Source organism: Anabrus simplex, chromosome 1, assembly GCF_040414725.1.
Source record: "Anabrus simplex isolate iqAnaSimp1 chromosome 1, ASM4041472v1, whole genome shotgun sequence".
NCBI lineage: Eukaryota > Metazoa > Arthropoda > Insecta > Orthoptera > Tettigoniidae > Anabrus > Anabrus simplex.
The window spans coordinates 496,881,057-496,903,279 of record NC_090265.1 but is presented as its reverse complement, the minus strand read 5'-3'; the positions used below and the strand labels follow the sequence as shown (position 1 = coordinate 496,903,279).

Sequence of the window (22,223 nt, the reverse complement as noted above, 5' to 3'; positions counted from 1 at the left end):
ACTAATTGCAAATATAAGGTCTGTAGTTGACCTTTCTGGTCTGAAAGCATACTGCTCTTCTTCCAAAATTGGTTCAACAATATCTCTGATTCTAGTCTCTATTATTTTTTCCAATATTTTCAGGTCATGAGACAGTAGTGTGATACCATGGTAATTAGTACATTTTCGTCGGCTTCCTTTCTTGAACAGAGGTACAATGATGCCCATATTCCAGTCCTCAGGAATAGTATTTTCCTCCCATATCTTGTTGAGCAGTCTGTAGAGCCATTGGATTCCTGGAATTCCCACTGCTTTCAGCGTATCTGCACTTAGTTCGTCTATGCCCACTGCCTTTCCTTTCTTCATGCTCTTGAGCACATTTTCAACCTCAAGCCATGTAATTGGTGGTTCAGTTGTGGTTCCTCGACTTGGCTCTCCTCTATCCGTTGTTATGTTTTCTGTATCTCCATTCAGCAGCTTTTTGAAATAGATCTTGAGTTCTTGTTTAATTTCTCCCTCTTCTTGTGCCAGAGTTCCATCATCACGTTCTATTGCTTTTATGGTTTCTTGATCCCTTTGCTTGTTTTTCACTACTCTGTATAGCAATTTCATATTTCCTCTACTGTCCTCTTCCAGTTTGTCTACAAACTCATTCCATTTCTTATTTTTGTCTTCCCTTACAATGTTCTTTACAGCAAGTTTCTTGTTCCTGCATACTCCTTGAAGTCTTTGTATTTCTTGTTCATTTCGTTCTTGTCCCTTTTTTTGTTTTTCCTTGTCTAGTGCCTTCTTTATTTGGTTTCTTTCTTTCACCGCTGTTTTCACTCTATCATTCCACCATGGTGTCTCCTTTTTTCTTTTGATAGAACTTGTAACTCCACATAGATTTTTGGCTTTTCCCACAAAGGTGTCTTTGAAGGCCTTCCACTCTTCATTAACGCTATTTACTTCACCCTTCGGCAAACTCTTTTGAATCCGTAGTTTGTATTCTTCCTTTATTTGGACTTCTTGCAACTTCCAAGTTTTAACCCTTGGTTTTTTCATAATAATTTTCTGCGTTTCATTAGTCTTATGTTTGAAGTCTGCTACCAACAATCTGTGGTCACTGTCCATGCTTTCACTAGGGATGACCTTTACATCTGTGATGTACCTGCCACCATCTTTATTCGTTATTACGTAGTCAATTAATGTTCTATACTGGCCATCCCAACTGTACCTTGTTATTCTGTGACTGTGTATGTTATAAAGTGATAAATATAACATGGTATGTGCCATGTGTATCCGTGAATGTGCTGGAGTATGTTTTCAATTGAAATAGCACTGTTTTGAAGGAGTAATAGTGTATTTCTTTTTTCTTCTTTTTTTGCCTATGACTTCTCTTCTTTTTTGTCTCTTTTTATAAAAAATCTTCCTTTTGAAACCTGGTCTTTAATAATAATAATAATAATAATAATAATAATAATAATAATAATAATAATAATAATAATAATAATAACAACAATAACAACAGTATTCTCCCTAGGACCTTTTTCTGTCATCGCCATAAGACCTATCTTGTGTCTGTGCCCTGCCGTTTTTACTGACCGCCCAGCTGATATAACCTAGATATGTGCTAGTTACATAATATTAATACATATGAGTCATTGGGTGCTCCAAATTAACATGTAAATACTGTAAAACTATTAATTTGAATAATAAATCATTATTGTCAGCATAATTGCATCAATTACATCGAAGATCAAATGTTTAGCTTGGCCACCACATAGTGTAGTGTGCATGTGGTGTCTGCATTAGCGTGGAATTGCATACGAGCTCTCTCTTCTGCATGACGTCACAAACCCGTATGGCAGTCCACATGTCAACAGCTACCGAATGGTAGTCCTAAGTCTGCTGTTGCATGATTTTGAACGAGCAAGAGAACACTAGAATTTCAAAATACTCTGTTATGTCTTGTTTGTGATAATAACACTAAAATAATTAAATTTTACATTTAATGTTTACATGTCTGAATTTCTTTTCATATTGAAGTTTTACATAGTATTCTCCCACCCGGCTACTCATTCCTGCCACCTAGCTGACAAAAATTTCTGGGGAGAATACTGGAAAATAATATGTCCTCAGCTTCTGTGCGCAGGCATTTTAATTTGATGCCATCTACACTGCCTGTGCATCAGTTTTGATGTTTAATTTTATTCTACAGAGTGAATCAGATCACTCTTGGGTGATCTATGGCTGAGTTGTAATTAATTTGGTCGGATGTACACCAGATGTATCACCAGACATCTTTAACATGCCAACATCGTATGGTATAAAGTGCTGAATGGAATTTTTTCTGCCATCAAAAAACCAACTACATCTGCCAGGTTTGAACCATGATCTCATGATTTGGCCCTCTGTTGATCAGTGGTAGATTATCGGTGTCCTCCTCAGAATGCTGATAGAAGAATCTGACAACATGGTGGTGTTCTGGAAGACAATAACAAATCTTCTGCAAGGCCACTCTGTATTTTCATTTCACCAACAGCAGTCCTGTCTTCTTTAATGACTGTGAGGTTCAAAATATCCCACTTTCTTGTTTTAGAACAGGGCCTCTCAAACGCCCAAAATATCATGCGTGTAAAACGAGGTGCAGAGGTTCTGTGCACCATGCATGGGTCTGACTCGGCTCGGTTTGGACCAGCATTTTGTCCCGGGGAGACTCAGTTAAGCTCGGCTCAACACGGCTCGGGTGGTGGAGCGCTGCAGAACGAGTGAGGAAGGGGAAAACGGGCGGAACGTGGAAGACAGGCTTAGGGAACAGGGGAGAGATAGCTATTGCTCAAAATCAAGAAGTGAGCAAAGTTGTCTTATGCACCTTGCAATGCACTGGTGCATGCACCCTGAGAGGCCCTGTTTTGCAACATAAGGGAAGTACAGGGTCTTCATTTATGCTTGGCAAGGACTTTCTTGCTCGACCTTGGCCGCCAGTGACGGTTCAGTTGCCGGCTACCACGCGTGCGTATGTACGGCAGAATACGGTGCTCAAAATCATTATCGTGCATTTTACTCACCATTTTTACAGTTTATGCTGAAAATGTTCCCCATGTGCTGCCAAACATCATCGGCATTTCCTAATGAAGTTTTTGGTTACTCTGCCGAGTTTTTCAGCACTGATGGATGCAATTGCTGCTCTTATATTGTCTTTAAGTTTAGTGTGTGAGAGTTGTTCCCATAAACTACATTTTTTAACATTTCCCCACAAATAAAAATTACATGCCGTTAAATCTGGGCTATGAGGGGGCCACAGATTTTTACTTATGATCCTCGTACCAAACATGCTTCAGTAAGGAGATAATGATCTTTACGTCTATTTTTATTGTTTACTGAACCTGTATGTTTAAATCTCTTGGCCAGTTGTTTTATTGTCCAATTGATAGGAATGGGTCTCGCTGGAAATTTCGCACAAAACTTTTTTCTTGTCCTAGCGCATGATTTTCTGCACTTAAAGTAAGTATTGTGCAGATATACACGTTCACGTAACGAATATTTCACATACATTACAGCACTATACACAATCACAATAAAACACTGTACAATACGACATACAGTACGCAGTAGCTTCATTGAACATCCTACTATCTTGGAGCTCAGCACTCAGCAACCGCTGGAATTGCCGGAAACCCCGTGCGCCAGCGGCCGGTAGCGGCCTGTCATCGGCGGCCAAGGTCGAGCAAGAAAGTCCTTTCCAAGCATAAATAAAGACCCTGTAGTTGACGGGCAGTAATTCTAACATGACTTTTTCAGGTATATTACTAACACAATACATCCATAAACCATAATCCATTTATGTGACAAAAATTAATTCAGAACACAGCCATATGTTGCCCAACAGAGTTTTAATTTCTCTGCCATCTGGTAGAGTAAAATGGGATGTCAAGATTGACACCCAGGAAACCTAAATGGCATCAAATAAAAATGTCTGCTTTTTTAATTTTATAGAATATACATTTTGCACAGCCTGGTGCATTTGTTTAGTGATGTTTCTTCATTAAATTAAGTGTCAATTAAGCATGAGTTATATACCAACATAGAGAACTGAATATGTCGTAGATACATTTAAAAAGTCCCTTTTTTTCTTTTTGAATTGTGTTACATTTGCTGGGTATTTTTAATATTTTATTATAAGATGTTTTATCTTAATCAGTTTTGTTTGCCTTTAGGACGGAATTTCTTCAGAAGTGGTTTTACGTTCTTCCTGAGGTAGCATATGAAAACATTCATGCAGCCTACATATACAATTGCAATAGTTGGGTTCGTGAATACACAAAGTTCCATGACCGGATATTAGCCCCACTTAAGGTAATTGTTCGTTGAACTAAAACATATTGGTAGATATAATGTAAGGAATTGCTCTTACATTTCTATGAATCATGTAGAGGTACTGTAAACAGACCTGCAAAGGTTTCTGAAGAGTGCCAAGTGCCGTATTTGCTAAAACGGGTTTGTAAATTTGTAATTTATTTCCATCTTAAATTATATCATTTATATTTATTATAGTCGATCAAATTTCAAATTGACAAAAATTATACACATTTTCATCTGTCCTTTTCATATTAATATCATGACAAAATTATTAATCTAGAATAATCCGTTGCTTATGACAGCTCCTTTTATTAACTTGTTTTGGAATGTCATTTTATTCTCACACGTACATTTTCTTCCGTATAACTACCCTATTAGCTCGCATATAAATTGCATTTTTTGACAAAAAATAAGTGTGAATATTTTCAGTGCGGGGATTTGTATGCAAAAGATTGTATTCTGGAAAAAAAAACGTAAAATTTTCATTAGGCTATTGAAACAAGACAACTGGCATGCGTACCCTATTCATTGTCGCTGCCTTCAGTCTTTCAGCTATTCTCGTGTGCATCATTCTGGTCACCATCCCATACTGCAGCATCCTGACTTCCGTCCAACGCATTTGTGATGTCCGTCTTCAAGAGACTCTTCACAGTAACATCTGTTGACACCATAGCCCATGCCCGCTTAACCCAATCACACACGAGTTCAGCTGACGGCATTTTTATTTTGCCTGCTGGCATCAGCTCATGCTCCCCTCCTACTATCCATTCGGTGTACAATTTACGTATGTTGTCCTTTAAGGGCTTGTTGACGGAAACATCTAAGGGCTGTAAACAATGTGAGAGTCCTCCATGAACTACGATATCAGTTTTCATTTCCTGAAGACGTTCCTTCATGTCTTCCAACAAGTGTCCGCGGAAACTGTCCCACACTAGCATTGCTGGGTGTCGAAGCAGTGCCGCTGGCTGTGCTTCCCACACCGTATGGACCCAGTCCTGGACAAGAGCTGTACCCATCCATCATTTCTCTTGAACCCGTACAGGAATGCCTTTGGGAAATTTCGCTTTAAGCACCGTTTTCTTTTGAAAATGACATCATCATCATGGGTTGTTCTGCCATCCGGCAGGTCCAGTCATGGCTGTGACCTCCATATCTCTCGATCTTGTGCCCTTTTCTTCACTTCTGCACAATCTTCCTTTCTTTTTCTAATGCTGTCTAATAACTGGTATCGTCTCCTTCCCCTACCTTGTTTTCCTTTTATCATCCCTTCAATTGCTACTCGTAGTAAAGTGTTGTATCTTAGATTATGCCCTATCCAATTTTTCTTCCTATTTTGGATTACGGTCAGCATGCTCCTCACTTCTCCCACTCTCTTCAGAACTTCCTCATTTGATATTTTATCTTCCCACTTTACTCCTTCAATTCTTCACCAAATCCACATCTCAAATACCTCTATTCTTCTCTGTTCTTCCTTCCTTAATGTCCATGTTTCAGCGCCATATACAGCTATACTCCATACGTAACACCTTGCAAGTCTCTTCCTCAGATCTTTCTCTAGCAGGCCACAAAGCAGTTTTTTCTTCTTGTTAAAGCTTTCCTTGGCCAAGGCAATTTGAGCTTTTATGTCTGGTATACAGTGAAGGTCTTCAGTCACAATACTTCCAAGATACTTGAACATTCACCTGTTCAATAATTTCTCCCCCTATCTTAGCTGCCTCTGTGGATACGTGGTAGAGTGTTGGCCTCTGGATCCCAAGATAGCGGGTTCAAACCCAGCAGAGGTAGTCGGATTTTTGAAAGGCGGAAAAAAGTCCATTCGACACTCCATGTCGTACGATGTCGGCATGTAAAAGATCTCTGGTGATACATTTGGTATTTACCCGACAAAATTAATTAAATCTCAGCCATAGACACCCAAGAGAGATCTGGTTTACTCTGTCTGCCATCTAGCGGACTTAGAGTAAAACAGAACGTCGAAATTGACGAGCAGACAGCCAGATGGCGTCAAATCGAAATGTCTGCAAACGGTAGCTGAGGCCATACGATTATTATTATTATTATTATTATTATTATTATTATTATTATTATTATTATTATTATTATTATTATTCCCCCTATCTTTATTGTCGCTTTTTCACCTTTACCTCCAAGTATCATGAATTTGGTTTTCTTTTTATTTATGCTCATTGCATACTCTTCACACTTTTTGTTTAATTATCTCAGCATTTTGCAGAGGTCCTTCACATTTTCAGCTATTACTGCCATATCATCAGCAAATCTTATACATTCAATTCTCTTACCTCCAATGTTGACACCTCTTTTGTACGGTGGCAATCTTCTTCCCTCTGTGGTTATTGCTAGTATGACAGTGCAATGCTGTTTCTCACACCCAGTTGTACGTACAAGCACGCTAGATTCTCCCTTCTTGTGGATGGTGGTGTTGCATGGCATGTCGAAGTTTATCGGGGTTTGATCTGCATTGCTAATTTGAGATGAGAGGTAATTATTGTTTTTCTTTCGCACTGCTATCACATGGCGATGAAAATCTGATTTTTTCGCTGAAATCGCTTGGTATTCTCTGGCAGAGAGATGTTCGCCTTCTCAGACAATCCCTTTCATGTCATGAATCTACGGTCCAACCCCGGCTCACTTTCAAATCCGAACAGCCAATTCCTCCCGTAATCGCTAGTTTAAGAGCTTTGAAATGTAGCATCTCATGTGAGATACTAAAGCCATCATTTTGCAACTATGTAACGTAATGAAGCAATTCGTCTTCCATTTCAGGAAACTTACCAGTTTTTGGCCCTCTGAATTCCTTACATGTTCGGCTGGTGGTTTCTAGCGCAGCTTTCTGTTTACACCAGTAGCGAACATTAAACTCATTCGCACTAAATTCTCGACTGGCAGCTATGTTACTATGTTCTTCAGCATATTTTATCACTTTGAGTTCAAGTCCAGCTGTATAACTCCCACATTTCTCTATAACTTAAAGATCGACCTACATAAGAAAACTTAAATGAGAAACAAGAATGAAAAGTGAAGACGGAATAAATAATTAAGATTTTTTTAAGTGAATTAACTTGAATTTTTGCTATTGAATTGCATTTAGTGGTTGTAGTCGCTTTAATAGCCTTGCTATCAAAGGGTGGGAAGGGTCCACCTATTCAATACCATTAGCTTGTATATTTTCTTATAAAACTGGGACTAGTTTCGACCTCATATATAGTCCTCTCCGTGTAAGGACGTACCCTAAGGGTGCAACCTTACCCTTTCTCCCCTGTAATATTAAGGTACTGATTTATAGTTACTTTTCTTGCTGTTGGGTCTTTTTCAGTGTCGGTAACCATACAGTTTAGGGACCCTACTTGCCGATACGACGTCTTACATTTACCGTTAATCTGGCACGTTGGCAACGTTCAATCACTGCTCTAGCGTGAATTGCGTGTTGCCACCGCATCGCCGTTAAAGTCACTAGTGATATATTTGCGAGAATATTTAAAGTATATTTTCTTTTTCTGTGGGATTGTAAATATATTTGGCTAATACCAGGTAAGTAGAATTGTGGCATGTTCGGATAATGCATTTAATAAACATTGTTTGTGTGAAATGATGAAAGTGCTCAAATACGCCAGTCTCATGTCTAGATCTACCGGTACATGAAATAACTCTTGCGGGACGAAATTTTGGCAGTAGAACTTGTAACATTATTATTTTCAAATCCGCAGTGAACTTGAAAGCTGACCTAAATTCCGTTCACGGAGCTTGGCACATTAGTATTCCTATATGTTTCCTGATAAGCTTGAAGATATAACCAGCCTGCAGGCTGAAAATATGCCCAATAATCTCTCTCCTTACTGGTTACCGGTATTGAAGAGAGAAGGAAATGTTCGCGCAAAAGAAAGGGAAGTCATTGGATGTCTGGAACTTTCGAAAATCACACTGCAAAGACTTCTTAAATAAACTGCATCGTTTAACATGCCCCGCTTTTCAAGAATATGGTTATAGTACGCCTACTGTATATCAAAATAAAGACAGATAATTTGAGTGAGAAAGTGTGCTTATTTCCTTAATTCCTCATTGAGCGTGGAAATCGACGAGATATTCATAATTATCTTGATTTATTTCATCTTATCTTTTATCATTTACCAGGGTAGGGAAACATTCATTATCGGTGTTTACATTGAGGTTAGTTTTTTATGGTATGTCTGGTGATTTTAATATGTAACCAGGCAGGTTGGCAGCAGTGATCAGCCATTACAAAAAAGAGAAAAGAAGAGCATCGGGCGGCGATATTTACTTTCTGGGGTATTTCCTTACGTGGCGATTACTATATATTGGGTCATCTTCAGCCATGCACCTATTGGAAGACATAAGCACACATATAACCAATAATAATTTAAACATTCTGGTGTGTCACAATGTACAGTCTTAAAATTCAAACATTGATGAAGTCCGAACAACATATCCAAACTTGAAACTAAATGACACATCAAAACTGCTGTGGTTGGTGCCGAACTATTTCGTCGCTCCTACAGCAGTCTAATGTTCTTGAGTTGATCTGGGAGTTGGTATCCTTATCTGTGTAGGCGAGCAACTTGATTTATAATTTGTGTTTGTTCAATAGTAATATGGGTAATGACTTTTATGGAGCTTTAAGGGGAACATTCGTAATTTGAATAGGTATTCCTTTTCATCAGATGTAGTGGTCTATTGTTTAATTTGTTTTTAAGTGAATGTCCCTATGTTCTTTGTAAGTTATGTGCACCTGGCACAGATACCAACGACGAAATAGTTTTAAATTAAGACTAAATGGTGACATACCAGAATGTTTAAATTATTATTGGTTATATGTGTGCTTATGTCTTCCAATTGGAACGTGGCTAAAGATGACCCAACACATATGCGGTTGAAACTAGTCCCAGTTTTATAAGACAATATACAAGCTAATGGTATTGAATAGGTGGACCCTTCCTACCCTTTGATAGTGATCCATTGTCAATATGGACCATAATGAAATTCATAACTTATGAATTAATAGTCTTGTTGGAAACTGAATGAGAATTAATTCTGCCAAAACCAAAATATACCAATCTGTTCATAACTTAAGTTCCTTTTTAACACTTATGACCGAACTAATCTTCTAATTAACTCTATATGTATGCAGGGTAATCGAAAGTTGATCTTCATTGAAGCTCCTACAAGGCTTACAGATTTTGTAGAACCTGATCAGCAGAAGTTACCAGGAGCAACACTTTCGTTAGATGAAGACCTCAAGGTTTTTAATAATGCTTTGAAGCTTTCTCATAAAGACACTAAGGTTGCAATCAAAGTAAGTAATAAAAATACTCTTCTCTCTACAAAATAATTTAAAGAAGGCTGTTAATTTCCAATATAAAGGAAATGTGTTATTGTTTCAGGTTGGTCCAACTGCTATTCAGATCACATCATCAGAGAAGACAAAAGTCTTAGCCCACTCAGTTCTATTAAATGATGTGTATTATGCATCTGAGATAGAAGAAGTTTGTTTGGTGGATGATAATCAGTTTACTCTAACGATAGCAAATGAGAGTGGTCCTCTGTCATTCATTCATAATGACTGTGATAGCCTTGTCCAAGCCGTAATTCACATCCGTAATCGATGGGAGCTTTCTCAGCCTGTGAGTATTTTACTGCTGTTTCTGTAACAAAAATTCATGTACGGAGTAGTATAACTGTATGGGATAAATAGGTTTGTTCATGCCAGGCTGAGTCGCTCAGACGGTAGAGTGCTGGCCTTCTGAGCTCAACTTGGCAGGTTCAATCCTGGCTCAGTCCAGTGGTATTTGGTGCTCAAATATGTCAGCCTCATGTCAGTAGATTTACTAGCATGCAAAAGAAATCCTGTGGGAGAAAATTCTGGCACCTTGGCATTTCCAAAATATAGTTGGTAGAACGTAAAAACAATCATATTGTAAGTTTGTTCATTATGTAAGCAAAGTATATCTTCTTGGATATTGTAAATTTATCTGCAGTTATTCTCCAAGACTATTTCATAACCTCAATACTCAACACCTGCTCTGATAAATGTAATGCATTATTTTATGGTTAAGCAGACACTGTGTAGATGGCAAGTTGCTCACCCTGTGTGCCCAAGGTTGCAGTATCAAATATCAACATAGTCAGTTTGCATTGCAGGATGTTTGAATTGGAGAGGCTTTGGTCTATAGATATAGTACACTAGTGTCCAAAATTTTTGGGAACATTCTTACAGTAAGTATCTTTGGGCTCATGTTAATTAGACAGTTAGTATCCTTGGAGTCTAATAAAAAATTTATGTTATTGTTATTTGTTTAATTTTATTCTGCATAGACAGCTACATGATGCATGGTTTGGATATCAAAGATATGTACTTCAACATTCCTATTGTAGATACTATAAAAATAGTAAGAAAGAATTTAATGCAACACAGCAAATTAAGTAAGGTGGAAATTGAAGAATTTTTATTAAAATGTACTTTGGAAAACTATTTCCTTTTTTTCAACAAAGAGTCTAAAGGCCTAATAATGAGTTTGCCGGCTTGAGGTATTTTAGCAAACATATTCATGGACTACATGGAATATAATAAAATATTGGATTGATGGATTGATGGATTGATTACATGGTTAAGATACATCGATGATTTACCGTATTTACTCGTGTATTAGACCCCTCCTTTTCTTTTCAAGATGAAGAAAATGAAAAAAATCTTGCATACAAGACCCCCCAACGTAATTCGTTAGAGAAGAATGACGATTTTGCTTCAAAGCGGCTACAGGCCTTATGCAGCTCTGATGACATCACGCAAATTTGTGAATAGTTTTGTCCATACACTCCACGCAATGAAAACACATCTCAAAGTCATGCGGTACATCTGTGTTTCGTAGTTATGAAATGTCCGCCTCCATAGTGTAGGCCTATTGCAACTCTGATGACATTGCACAAATAGGTGAATAGTTTTATGTCCGACCTGCGCATTGCAAGCACACATCAGTCATGTATATATGTCTGTGTTTTGTAGTTAAGAATGTCCGCCAGTGTAATGGTTAGCACAATTAGCTGCCATTCTCAGGAGCCTGAGTTTCATTCCCGGTACCGTATTGCCAGAAATTTACGAATGGCAGGAAGGTTGATTTGCAGTAAAAATGGTACATGCAACTCCCTTCCACTGGGGGCCTGTCTAAAAAGGAGCTGGACCACCTTGGAATGAGGAAACAAGTTACTTTAGTTAAGAAATATTCATGGTTGTTGCTAGGCCTATTAACATAGGCAGGCGAGATCATTAACAATGTGATCGTTTAATATCTCGTAACTCGGGCCATTATAGGGTTTTTTGTTTTGGAGAGAAGTAGGTTTAAAACATGATAAAAACAATCCAATCACAATTGTTTTACTCGCCAATGTACCTAACAAATAATAATAATAATAATAATAATATTGATTTTTATGTCCCCACTTACTTTCAACGATTTTTGGAGACGCCAAGCAAAACATACTAGGGTATGCGCTAATAAAAAATGAGAGACAACAAACATATGAAATTAAACATTATTATGATAATAAAACACATTAATGCCACACCTGTAGATATCCATAAATATGGCAAACTTTCCTGTTATTTATTTTTTATTCTTTCCGTCATGGAACTTTTGGCGATACTGTAACCGCTTACTACAGTGGTTACACCAAACAAAGCACAAACACCATAAAGGGGAGAAGGTAGGAGCAACTACACAATACCAGAAATCACTACATACTCAGCGAAACATCAGCAGCAACTTCGCGGATCTCCGCCGACAACAACATACGTAAATATCAGTAGGGCCAACTAGTGGATAATACACCAGGAAGGTGGAAGGAGCTAGGACTTACCGAGTGCATGGACATAGCTTAGATTGCAGACTCCGAAATGATCGACCGTGATCCTTAAATTTAAAAATATTATTTACAAAAAGATTTTACAGATACATTCCGAACAAAATCCGCCAACTTGCAACTTACTATATGCTCTGTGGTACACATAACTTAGAGGTTCTTTGATAATACCTTCGTACAAGTTCAAAATTTCAAACCAACTATACATCTAGTTACAAATCCAGTTGTACAATTCAGTTTACAGTGAAGTAAACGTACTCTCCAAAACTCTAGCGTACATCGAGTGACACTGAACCACTAGAGGCAAACCGCAAGGTAAATATATTAAACTGCCATCTACATATTTAGTCAAACAAGAAAAGGGAATGCCTCGAAAACAAACAGGCAAGCACAGCTGAAAAGCTAAGGCATCATAAATAATTAATTTGGCGAATCTAGGTTAGGCTACGGCAGACTCCTATACGAAATAACAACCGAACATTACGGAAATTTTAGCCGGAACGGAATTCAAGAGTGCTTACCCGAAGGTGGCCCATCTCGGTAGCGAGGCGTCGCACACGACGTAAAACTTCAGACAGACCAAGACAGACTAAGGCAGACCAGGCCAAGACAAGACGACGAAATGCTGCCTCGCACTCGATATAAAGGTAAACCCTGGCCTTGGAGTAGCCAATCAGAATGCATGAGTCCGCCTATCCCCACCTACAGTAGGTTCACCAATCACAATTCCTACTACAGTCGCGAACTTTAAATGTTTCTCAAATACGCACGTTCGCAAATCTTCCATTTCCAGAATAGTTAGAAAATGCCTTCTAGAACACGTAACCAACAAAAGGCAACACACCCTGTTCAAAAATTCATGTAACAATTTTCTAGATACTTCCAGTAAGTACTGAACTGAAATCTACTATTTACAAATACATATGTTACAAATTTTACACTGTACAGGTTAGGTCGTTACAAATAAAACATATTACCACACTTTACAATTAAAGTCTTCAATAAACATTGTTACAGGTGAACAATGTAGTGGAAGTGGAAAAGAAGACTTGAAGACTTTAATTGTAAAGTGTGGTAATATGTTTTACTTGTAACAACCTAACCTGTACAGTGTAAAATTTGTAACATATGTATTTGTAAATAGTAGATTTCAGTTCTGTACTTACTGAAAGTATCTAGAAAACTGTTAAATGAATTTTTGAACAGTGTGTGTTGCCTTTTGTAGGTTATATGTTCTAAAAGGGGAGAAGTAGGTTTAAAACATGATAAAAACAATCCAATCACAATTGTTTTACTCGCCAACGTACCTAACAAATAATAATAATAATAAGAATATTGATTTTTTTATGTCCCCACTTACTTTCAACGATTTTCGGAGATGCCAAACAAAACATACTAGGGTATGCGCTAATAAAAAATGGGAGACAACAAACATATGAAATTAAACATTATTATGATAATAAAACACATTAATGTCACACCTGTAGATATCCATAAATACGGCAAACTTTCCTGTTGTTTATTCTTATTCTTTCCGTCATGGAACTTTTGGCGATACCATACCTAACCTAAGCAGTGTTGTCTCTCTTATCTCATTTACAGCTGTTTAGGTAAATCCTGATGAGATAAATGTAGAGAACAAGCATGAAATGTACTTAAAAATAAGGGTCTGGCTTTCAACAGCCACAGTTATCAAAAGAATGCTTCCAGTCACTATGTATTACATTCAGAAATACAACTCGTGACATATCCTAGTTATCAGCTGGTGGTTTGGCACGCTTTCAACAACACGGCTTTATTCAGAAGGAGTGGCTTCTGTTACACATACACCAGCTTGGAATATCAGAGACCCTCTCCAGAAACCATTTGGGAATAGCTTCACACAGTTGGGTCTTTATAGTCTGAAACAAAACTATTTTTAAAAGGTTCAAGAAAGACGGGACCTCGAATGCTCTCGGTCTCGATTGCAGTGCACGGCTGATGAGATAGCAGTGAAGATGACGTCACTGGGAAAGACGACACGCCAGTAGCAGGGAAGTTAGCGATGCAAGGCAATTAAAATGAAAGCGGTGATCAGGTTTTCTGTGTGTTAGGCCTACTGCTCAACTGACAGCGACAAATGACTGGCCATTGAGTTATTTTGTATCAATATTGCATAATATGATAATACGATACCCTTATCCCTTTTCTCTACGGGGTTGAGTATGAAGTGAAACGAATCTTCGTAGCAAGTTTCTACGACCGTATGCCCTTCCTCCTGATGTTGACCTCATCGGAGGAATTAATGAGATGTAACGAATGGCATGATGTGAGCAACTAAAATGGATTATACTTACTTTATATGTAGGCCTAAAAGTCGTGTCCACCATTTTTTGACTTTCCTTTTTACATTTAGAAATACTGCCTTCCAACAAAAATAGCCAGTATAACTCAAATACATTCTTTCATAGGTTTGTTAAAGAACAATGTAGAATGTTTACATGTACAATTTATAGCTCTTTATAGCCTAGAAGTCGTGTTCACTGCACAAAATTTGAGGTTATCGCATATTGGACCCCCCTTTACTTGTTTTGGCTGCAAAAATGGGGTAAAAAGAGGTCTAATACATGAGTAAATATGGTATAATTATCTATTAACAAAAGGTAAAAATGATGGATTATTAAAATATTAAAATACTTTGGATAAACAAGTGCATTTCATGATGGAATCTGAGAATGATGAACATTGAATTATTTGGATTTAACAATTACCACAATTTTTAGATTTTCAGAAAGGCTATTCAAACAGATACTGTTATTAGAAACGACTCCAATCATCCAGGTCAACATAAAAAGGCAACATTTTACAACTTAATTAATAGAGCTATTAATATTCCTATGTCTAAGAAGAATTATGACAAAGAAATAAATATAATCCACCAAATTGCTCTTAACAATGGATACTCCTGAAAATTTTTTAATAGAATGATAAATAAAGTGAAAAATGAACCAAAAACAACTTTAGTCAAAGAATGAAAGGAGAAAAAGAAACTTATAGTTCTTTAAGAACATTTTCAGGAAAAGGAACATCGGTATCACATACTGATAATATTACTACTAGGATACAGTTCAGATAAAATTGAGAATAAATGTATATTTAATAAGCTAGGAGTTCACAAATTGACATGCCAAACATGTAGGCAGTGACAGATAGGACAGTCTGGAGGAAGTTTGGCTATAAGGTACAAGGGCGAGGAGATGAAATGGGAGAATAATATGAAGATTAATGGAGGCAAATCAATTGTCACAACGTTTACAAACAGGAGCTTAAAAACTTAATTTAAATATACTTTGGATGAGGTAATTGTCCCAAAAGATGGTAAGTGCAAATATTTAGGTGTGAGATTTGAAGGTAATTTGCACTGGAAGGGTCATGTTGATGACATTGTTGGGAAAGCATACAGATCGTTGAAATAAAATGAAATGGCGTATTGCTTTTAGTGCTTGGAGTGTCTGAGGACAAGTTCGGATCGCCAGATGCAGGTCTTTTGATCTGACACCCGTAGGCGACCTGAGCGTCGTGATGAGGATGAAATGATGATGAAGACAACACATACACCCAGCCCCGTACCAGAAAAATTAACCAATTATGGTTAAAATTCCCGACCCTGTGACCAAAGGCCAGCACGCTAACCATTTAGCCATGAAGCCGGACATACAGATCGTTACATGTCAAAATGAGGCTACTTAAAAGATGCAACAAAGAATTAAAAGAGAGAAAAGTTACTTAAGTATGGTTCGTCCATTATTGGAATATGCAAACAGTGTTTGGGATCCTCACCAGGAATACCTAATAAAAGAAATAGACTGTGTGCAAAAGAAAGCAGCAAGATTTGTAATAGGGGATTTAAGAAGAAAAAGTAGTGTATCAGAAATGTTAGAGAATGTTATGAGGAGGTGGGAATCTTTAAGTAAGAGAAGGAGAAAACTAGACTTATATATAGGACTATATAGAGCCTATACAGGAGAGGAAGCTTGGGGGGAAATCTGTGAGAGGCTTCAGTTGGAAAATAATTATATCAGCAGGGCTGATCACAAGTACAGTATAAAATTAGACAGGATTTTAGCAGAAATGATTGGGATAAATTTTCATTCATTGGGAAGGGTGTGAAGGAGTGGAACAGTTTACCTGGGGAAGTGTTTGATCCTTTTCCAAAATCTATACAGAAATTCAAGAAAAGGATAAACAGTAACAGAGAAAAGAAATGTTAGAGGGCATTCGACCTGTGATTTAGGGAACAATATAACATCAAAAATAAGATTGTATGCAGATGACATAATTGGAATCGTAATCTATAATCTTCATTTCTGTATTGACAAATTGCACAATTAAAAATAGGAGAGGATTTCCACCAATCAGTACTTATTTATTGCATATATTAAACTACAGGACCGGTTTCGACCTTATATACAAGGTCATCTTCAGCTGAACCATACATACATATATAATGAAGCTTTGATTAAGATTGTGTTGTTAAAGGAATGCTATATGATGATGATATACATTTAGTCACATACAGATGGAATCCGAAAACAATCACAAACTGAACTACCTGGACATAACGACAACTAGACATGATGACCACCTTTCTTACAGAATATACAGAAAACCCACGCATACCTCAAATACAATTAAAATGGATTCCGTTCACCCCAACATACACAAAAGAGCAGCCTACTATAGCATGATACACAGAGCATTCTACATACCGTTACCAAAAGAAGATCTAAACAAAGAATTACAACTAATTCATGACATAGCTAAAAACAATGGATTCAAGAAAGAAATGGTTAACAAAATCATTCACAAAATAAAATCCCAACCCAAAACCAAACTAACAAAAGTAAACGAATCCAAGAAAGATTATGCACTATTCACTTTCAATAATGTACACATATACCCTATAACTAACATTAAAAAAAAAATAACCTAAGAATAGCATTCAGAACTACACACAATAGTACCAGCATCATACACAACGTCAGGACAATCAACAGCAACAACAAATACAACCACTTAGGGGTATACCGTATCAAATGTAATAACTGCGAGATATATCGGACGTACCAGTAGAAACTTCCTAACCCGATATAACGAACACATAAACGCGGTGAAACACAATCATTTTTCCTCAATAGGACAACATGTCACAGACTATAAACACAGTTTTACAAACATCGATAACGATATACAAATCCTAAACATAAACCCCAAAGGCCCCCTGCTCAACATAACAGAAGAATTTTACATCACTCTAGATCAGTACACCAATCCAAATTACAACATAAATGAAATCACAGAAAAAACTAACATCATCTTCAATACAGTTATCACCGCCCTAAAAAACCCTTACCTTAAGTTAATCGATAAACAGAACGCAACACGCAACAGAAAAACACCAAACAACACACCCAGCTCCACCCCTACCCCCACAACAACAACAACTCTCCCTACCCCTCCTTCCCTTCCCCTCACAGCAGCTAGTATGAGCCCAAGAAGAACACGAAGTAGTACATTACAGGCTCGCACGTCAAATACAACTCATCTACACCAACAACACTAAGTACATATTCCAATTCACACACATAACCCTTAGACAGTCCTCCAACACGATATCACTTATAACTCATCTTATCTTCCACAGATAAACAAAACATCATTGCACAGCTACAAATGGGAAAGGAGCCACTACTTTGAACCCAATGTCATCCAAATTTACGGATGCCAAAGGACAACATGAATTGGTTCTAATAAAAGGGCAACACACACAGCAGAGCGGAACATATTTTAGTTGAATTTCATGCATACATTTGGCACCTTTTTAAAATTGAAAGGGTTTTATCCCACATATACACAGGAAGACAAAACTTTTTACCCATGCAATTTTACAAACTCCAAGAATAGCAGCTGAAGTGTACAACTGTAAATAAGACTTAAATACGGAAGTTAGTCGATGTATTGACCAACAAGCAAGAACGAATGTTCATATGCATGAAGTGTTTTTATATATTGTATTTATTTTGTACATATTTATATAAGTTAGTTTAAGTAAAGACATATTTTATACACTAATTTTAAGACCTTCAACATTTTAGACATACAGTTGCAATATTGTACAGAATGACATATATGCCAGTTCACGCTAAGACGTGCCCCATTTGTATGTGACTAAATGTATATCATCATCATATAGCATTCCTTTAACAACACAATCTTAATCAAAGCTTCATGGTTCAGCTGAAGATGACCTTGTATATGAGGTCGAAACCGGTCCTGTAGTTTAATATATGCAATAAATAAGTATTGATTGGTGGAAATCCTCTCCTATTTTTAATTGTAATAATTGGAATCACCTCAAAAAATGCTATACAATTGCTATAATATTTAAATGTACATTGCTTTCTTTAAAAAAATTGTTTTGGTACCTAACGTGCCTAACAACCTGCTGTGTCTAAACCAGAGCCCCTTTTGCCACTGCTTTTCTGAGTTCCTGAAGGGCCTTCACAGCTATCGTAGCGGTCCCAGGGCCCTCTAAGTCCCCACTCTACTTCACCCCTGCAGGCAGTCCCCTATTTCTGCTGTCCAGTCTCCATAGACAAGGGGATGGAATTTATTCACAAAAATTCTCTATTTGCAACACAATAACACAACACCTCACATGGCCTGCCAAATGTCCGAATTACTGCAGTAATTCAAGTGGGAGGTTTGGCAAAATCCTCCATACAGTCCAGGCTTAGTGCCATGTGATTATTATGTGTTCGGTAAGCTAAAAAAGGATCTCACTAGACGACGATTCTGAAACGATGAGGAGGTGGAAGCAGCTGTCTCCAGGTGGTTACATAGCGCTGGAGATGATTTCTACGCATCTGGAATTGAAAAGTTGGTTGACCGTTCCACGAAATGTTTACAGTCTCTTGGGAAGTATGTGGAAAAGTGAACCTAAATTGTATGTTGTCATAGCCATGTTGCATACGTGTAGGTGGTTTCATAAATGGCCATCACTTGGAAGTGTAACTTACTTTTTGATTCGCCCGCGTACAAAGAACACGTTAATGTGATCAAACATAGCTGATATTGAGCAATGGGAGAGCATATGCTTGAAATGAATCATAAATTTACAGACATTTCTAATGACACAGAATTAATACATTCTGCCAAAAAGGGAAAATTCATGAATGTTTTTAAATGTTTAGAAATTTATCTTACTCAATAAAATCACTTTAAATCAAGTTTGAATGAAAAAATTACAGGTGAGAACCCATTGTATAAACTAGCAGTTGATCATTTACAGAAGAAAAGAAAAAAAAAGGATAAGACTTGTATATCTTAAATTTATTTTGGAAGTGATTGTCATTCAACATCATCTAAATATTAAGATTTTCCTAATATACCACTAACATTTGTTTATTAATTGATATGGTGAATTATGATATCATTGTTCTTTAAATTTTGGGCTAAACAAAAGAAAGTGTTACATTGTTTTTATTCTTTGATATTTGTAAATAAATAAGTTGGACTTTACACCATGGGGCCGGCACAGTGATTATTAGAGGTAGCGTGCCTGCCTCTTACCCGGAGGTCCCGGGTTCGATTCCCGGCCAGGAGAGGAATTTTTACCTGGACCTGAGGGCTGGTTCAAGGTCCACTCAGCCTACGTGATTAGAATTTAACAACTATCTGACGGTGAGATAGCGGCCCCGGTCTAGAAAGCTAAGAATAACGGCCGAGAGGATTCGCCGTGCTGACCACACGACACCTCGTAATCTGCAGGCCTTCGGGCTGAGCAGCGGTCACTTGGTAGGCCAAGGCCCTTCAAGGACTGTAGTGCCATGGGGTTTCTTTAATAATCACTGATGAAGGGAATGTATTATGTTCCTGAAATGTGTTTGAATAAATGATTTTCTATGATGAAAGTATATTGACAAGGTGGACCAAGCATATACTATTTCAAGAGAAATAGTTTTTAATATGTGAATCAATCGTGAATCATTCTGAAGACTGAATCAGGACTCATCCGTAAACAGAACATTGGCCCACTGTTTGGCTGCCCATGTGACATGTTTTTGACTCCATTTTAGACATTGTCATCTGTGCACATGCATCAGGGTTACACATACAGCGAGTCACCAACATTCAAGGCCTCTCTGTGTCAGTCTTCTGTACATCATTTGTCTCGATGCAACTGTTGCAGTGGCTATTGTGAGGTCAGATGCCAGCTGTTGTGCAGTCCTATGGTTGTACTATCTTGCCCTTATGGCCAAGTGTTTCCTTGTTCTAGTTTTCCGGACACATTTTCAGACTCTAAAATATGCTGTCACATCTGAGAAACAACCAACTGATGCACATTAAGCAATCTGGCCACTTCAGCTTGCGACTGTCCAGCTTCCATTTGTCCAGTCACCCTCTACTAAAAGGAGCCTTCCAGGTGCCTTCTCTGTTTCATAGCTCGATATTTACACAGTTAACATATACAAGAGTTGTACAAATACGGCAGTACACACTACGTACACTGGCTTACAGGGGAACTAACGTCATTGCTTTCATGGTTGTACGAAGACAGACATACCGTATGCCAAGAAGAATAAGAGTGTAGTATCACTTGTTTACACATTATTATCACCTGATCGTATTATGTGGTCAAATGGACTCCGAAAAAGAATTTCCATTTGTTGCTTTCATTTTGGATACCAGTATATTACGAACCCTTTATAAGTTGAACTTCTAATGCCCATTAATTCTGAAGATCATTAGTAATCATCATTTGAATTTTCTGCCTCTGCAGTTGTCTCACGTCACGTTATTCACCCCTTGACCGAGCATTAATTTTCCACATGTTGCATATTTTTTTCTTTTCTTTTACTTCAGGTAATTTTCCATTTATAAGAAAATATTAAAACATTGTCAAGGGTTCGGGATTATTCCCAAAGTTAGCATGAATCCACCTATTGCCGGCAAAATAAAGTCTGTTGCGTGGCCCTCCAAATGTAACCCAGTGAGTCTGAATGTCTTCAATTTCTTCACATTCGTGTCCGTCATCGTGGAATTCACCACTTGATTTGGAAGAATAATTGTCACTGTCATCTTTACTTTCATCGCAAAGCAAGAACATTAGCTCATTATCACTTCTAAATTACTTTCTTTGTTTGCACTTGGGGATTTTAGCGCGGAAGCCATATTGCTTTGACTGCTGACCACACAGAAAACGTGTGCATGGCCACATGAATTCTACATGGAATATGATATTCCATGGAAATAAAATGTAGTACTTTGTTGCAAAATAAGGCCGTTATTCAGATTGTGAATGTCCTCTTTGAACAACACAGTAAATTGCTAGCAGTATGCCTTAGCTACTAAACATAATTTGTGGATCAACACATCCACCACTTATATGTCAAACACCTAATATCAACACTAATCCAGGGCTTATAAACATATCAAAAGACATTGTAATACCTACGTAATACTGGAAAAAGCTTCTGATCATGGCTTAAGGTGGTGGGGAATGGGGAAGGAGTGAGCGAAGAGGGGCAGGTAGAGGATGGAGGGGTGAGGGTATGTAAGTTGAAGGGTTTGATCTATTTCTTTTTAAGTTTTTGTTTCTTATAAATAGGAATGATTATATCAAAAATAATATTAGATTTCTCATTAATCTCATTAATATTGAAATTAAAATTAAAGTATCGATCAATTTGAATGCAAAGGTTTTCCAAGATATTGAGCATTTGACCTTTCTTCTCAATTTTTAAAGTGCTTAAATCTTGGTTAATAGATGTAAAGCTATGCTTTATATTCTGATATATGTTGTACTGTTGCAGGAAACCATTTGTACTTAACGGTATTAACATGCTCCATGTACCTTAATATAAAACTACGGCCTTTACTGTTGCCATTCGTTCTCTCTAGCATAGGGCTTAAATGGTGTCCCTATTACAACGTAGGGCACCATTTTAAGTTCCTTGTTGCTTTCTCTTAGC

At 37.5% G+C, this 22,223-nt stretch overlaps 1 protein-coding gene across 1 annotated transcript in view; it reads left to right on the top strand.

Moving 5' to 3' along the window:
• Nf1 (neurofibromin 1) overlaps positions 1-22,223 on the top strand; it is a 666,749-nt gene that overhangs the window by 435,845 nt on the left and 208,681 nt on the right. The window contains exons 31-33 of the mRNA XM_068225031.1: positions 4,179-4,317; positions 9,485-9,649; positions 9,738-9,977. Coding sequence (XP_068081132.1) covers positions 4,179-4,317; positions 9,485-9,649; positions 9,738-9,977 — 544 coding nt within the window. The remainder of the gene's footprint in view (positions 1-4,178; positions 4,318-9,484; positions 9,650-9,737; positions 9,978-22,223) is intronic.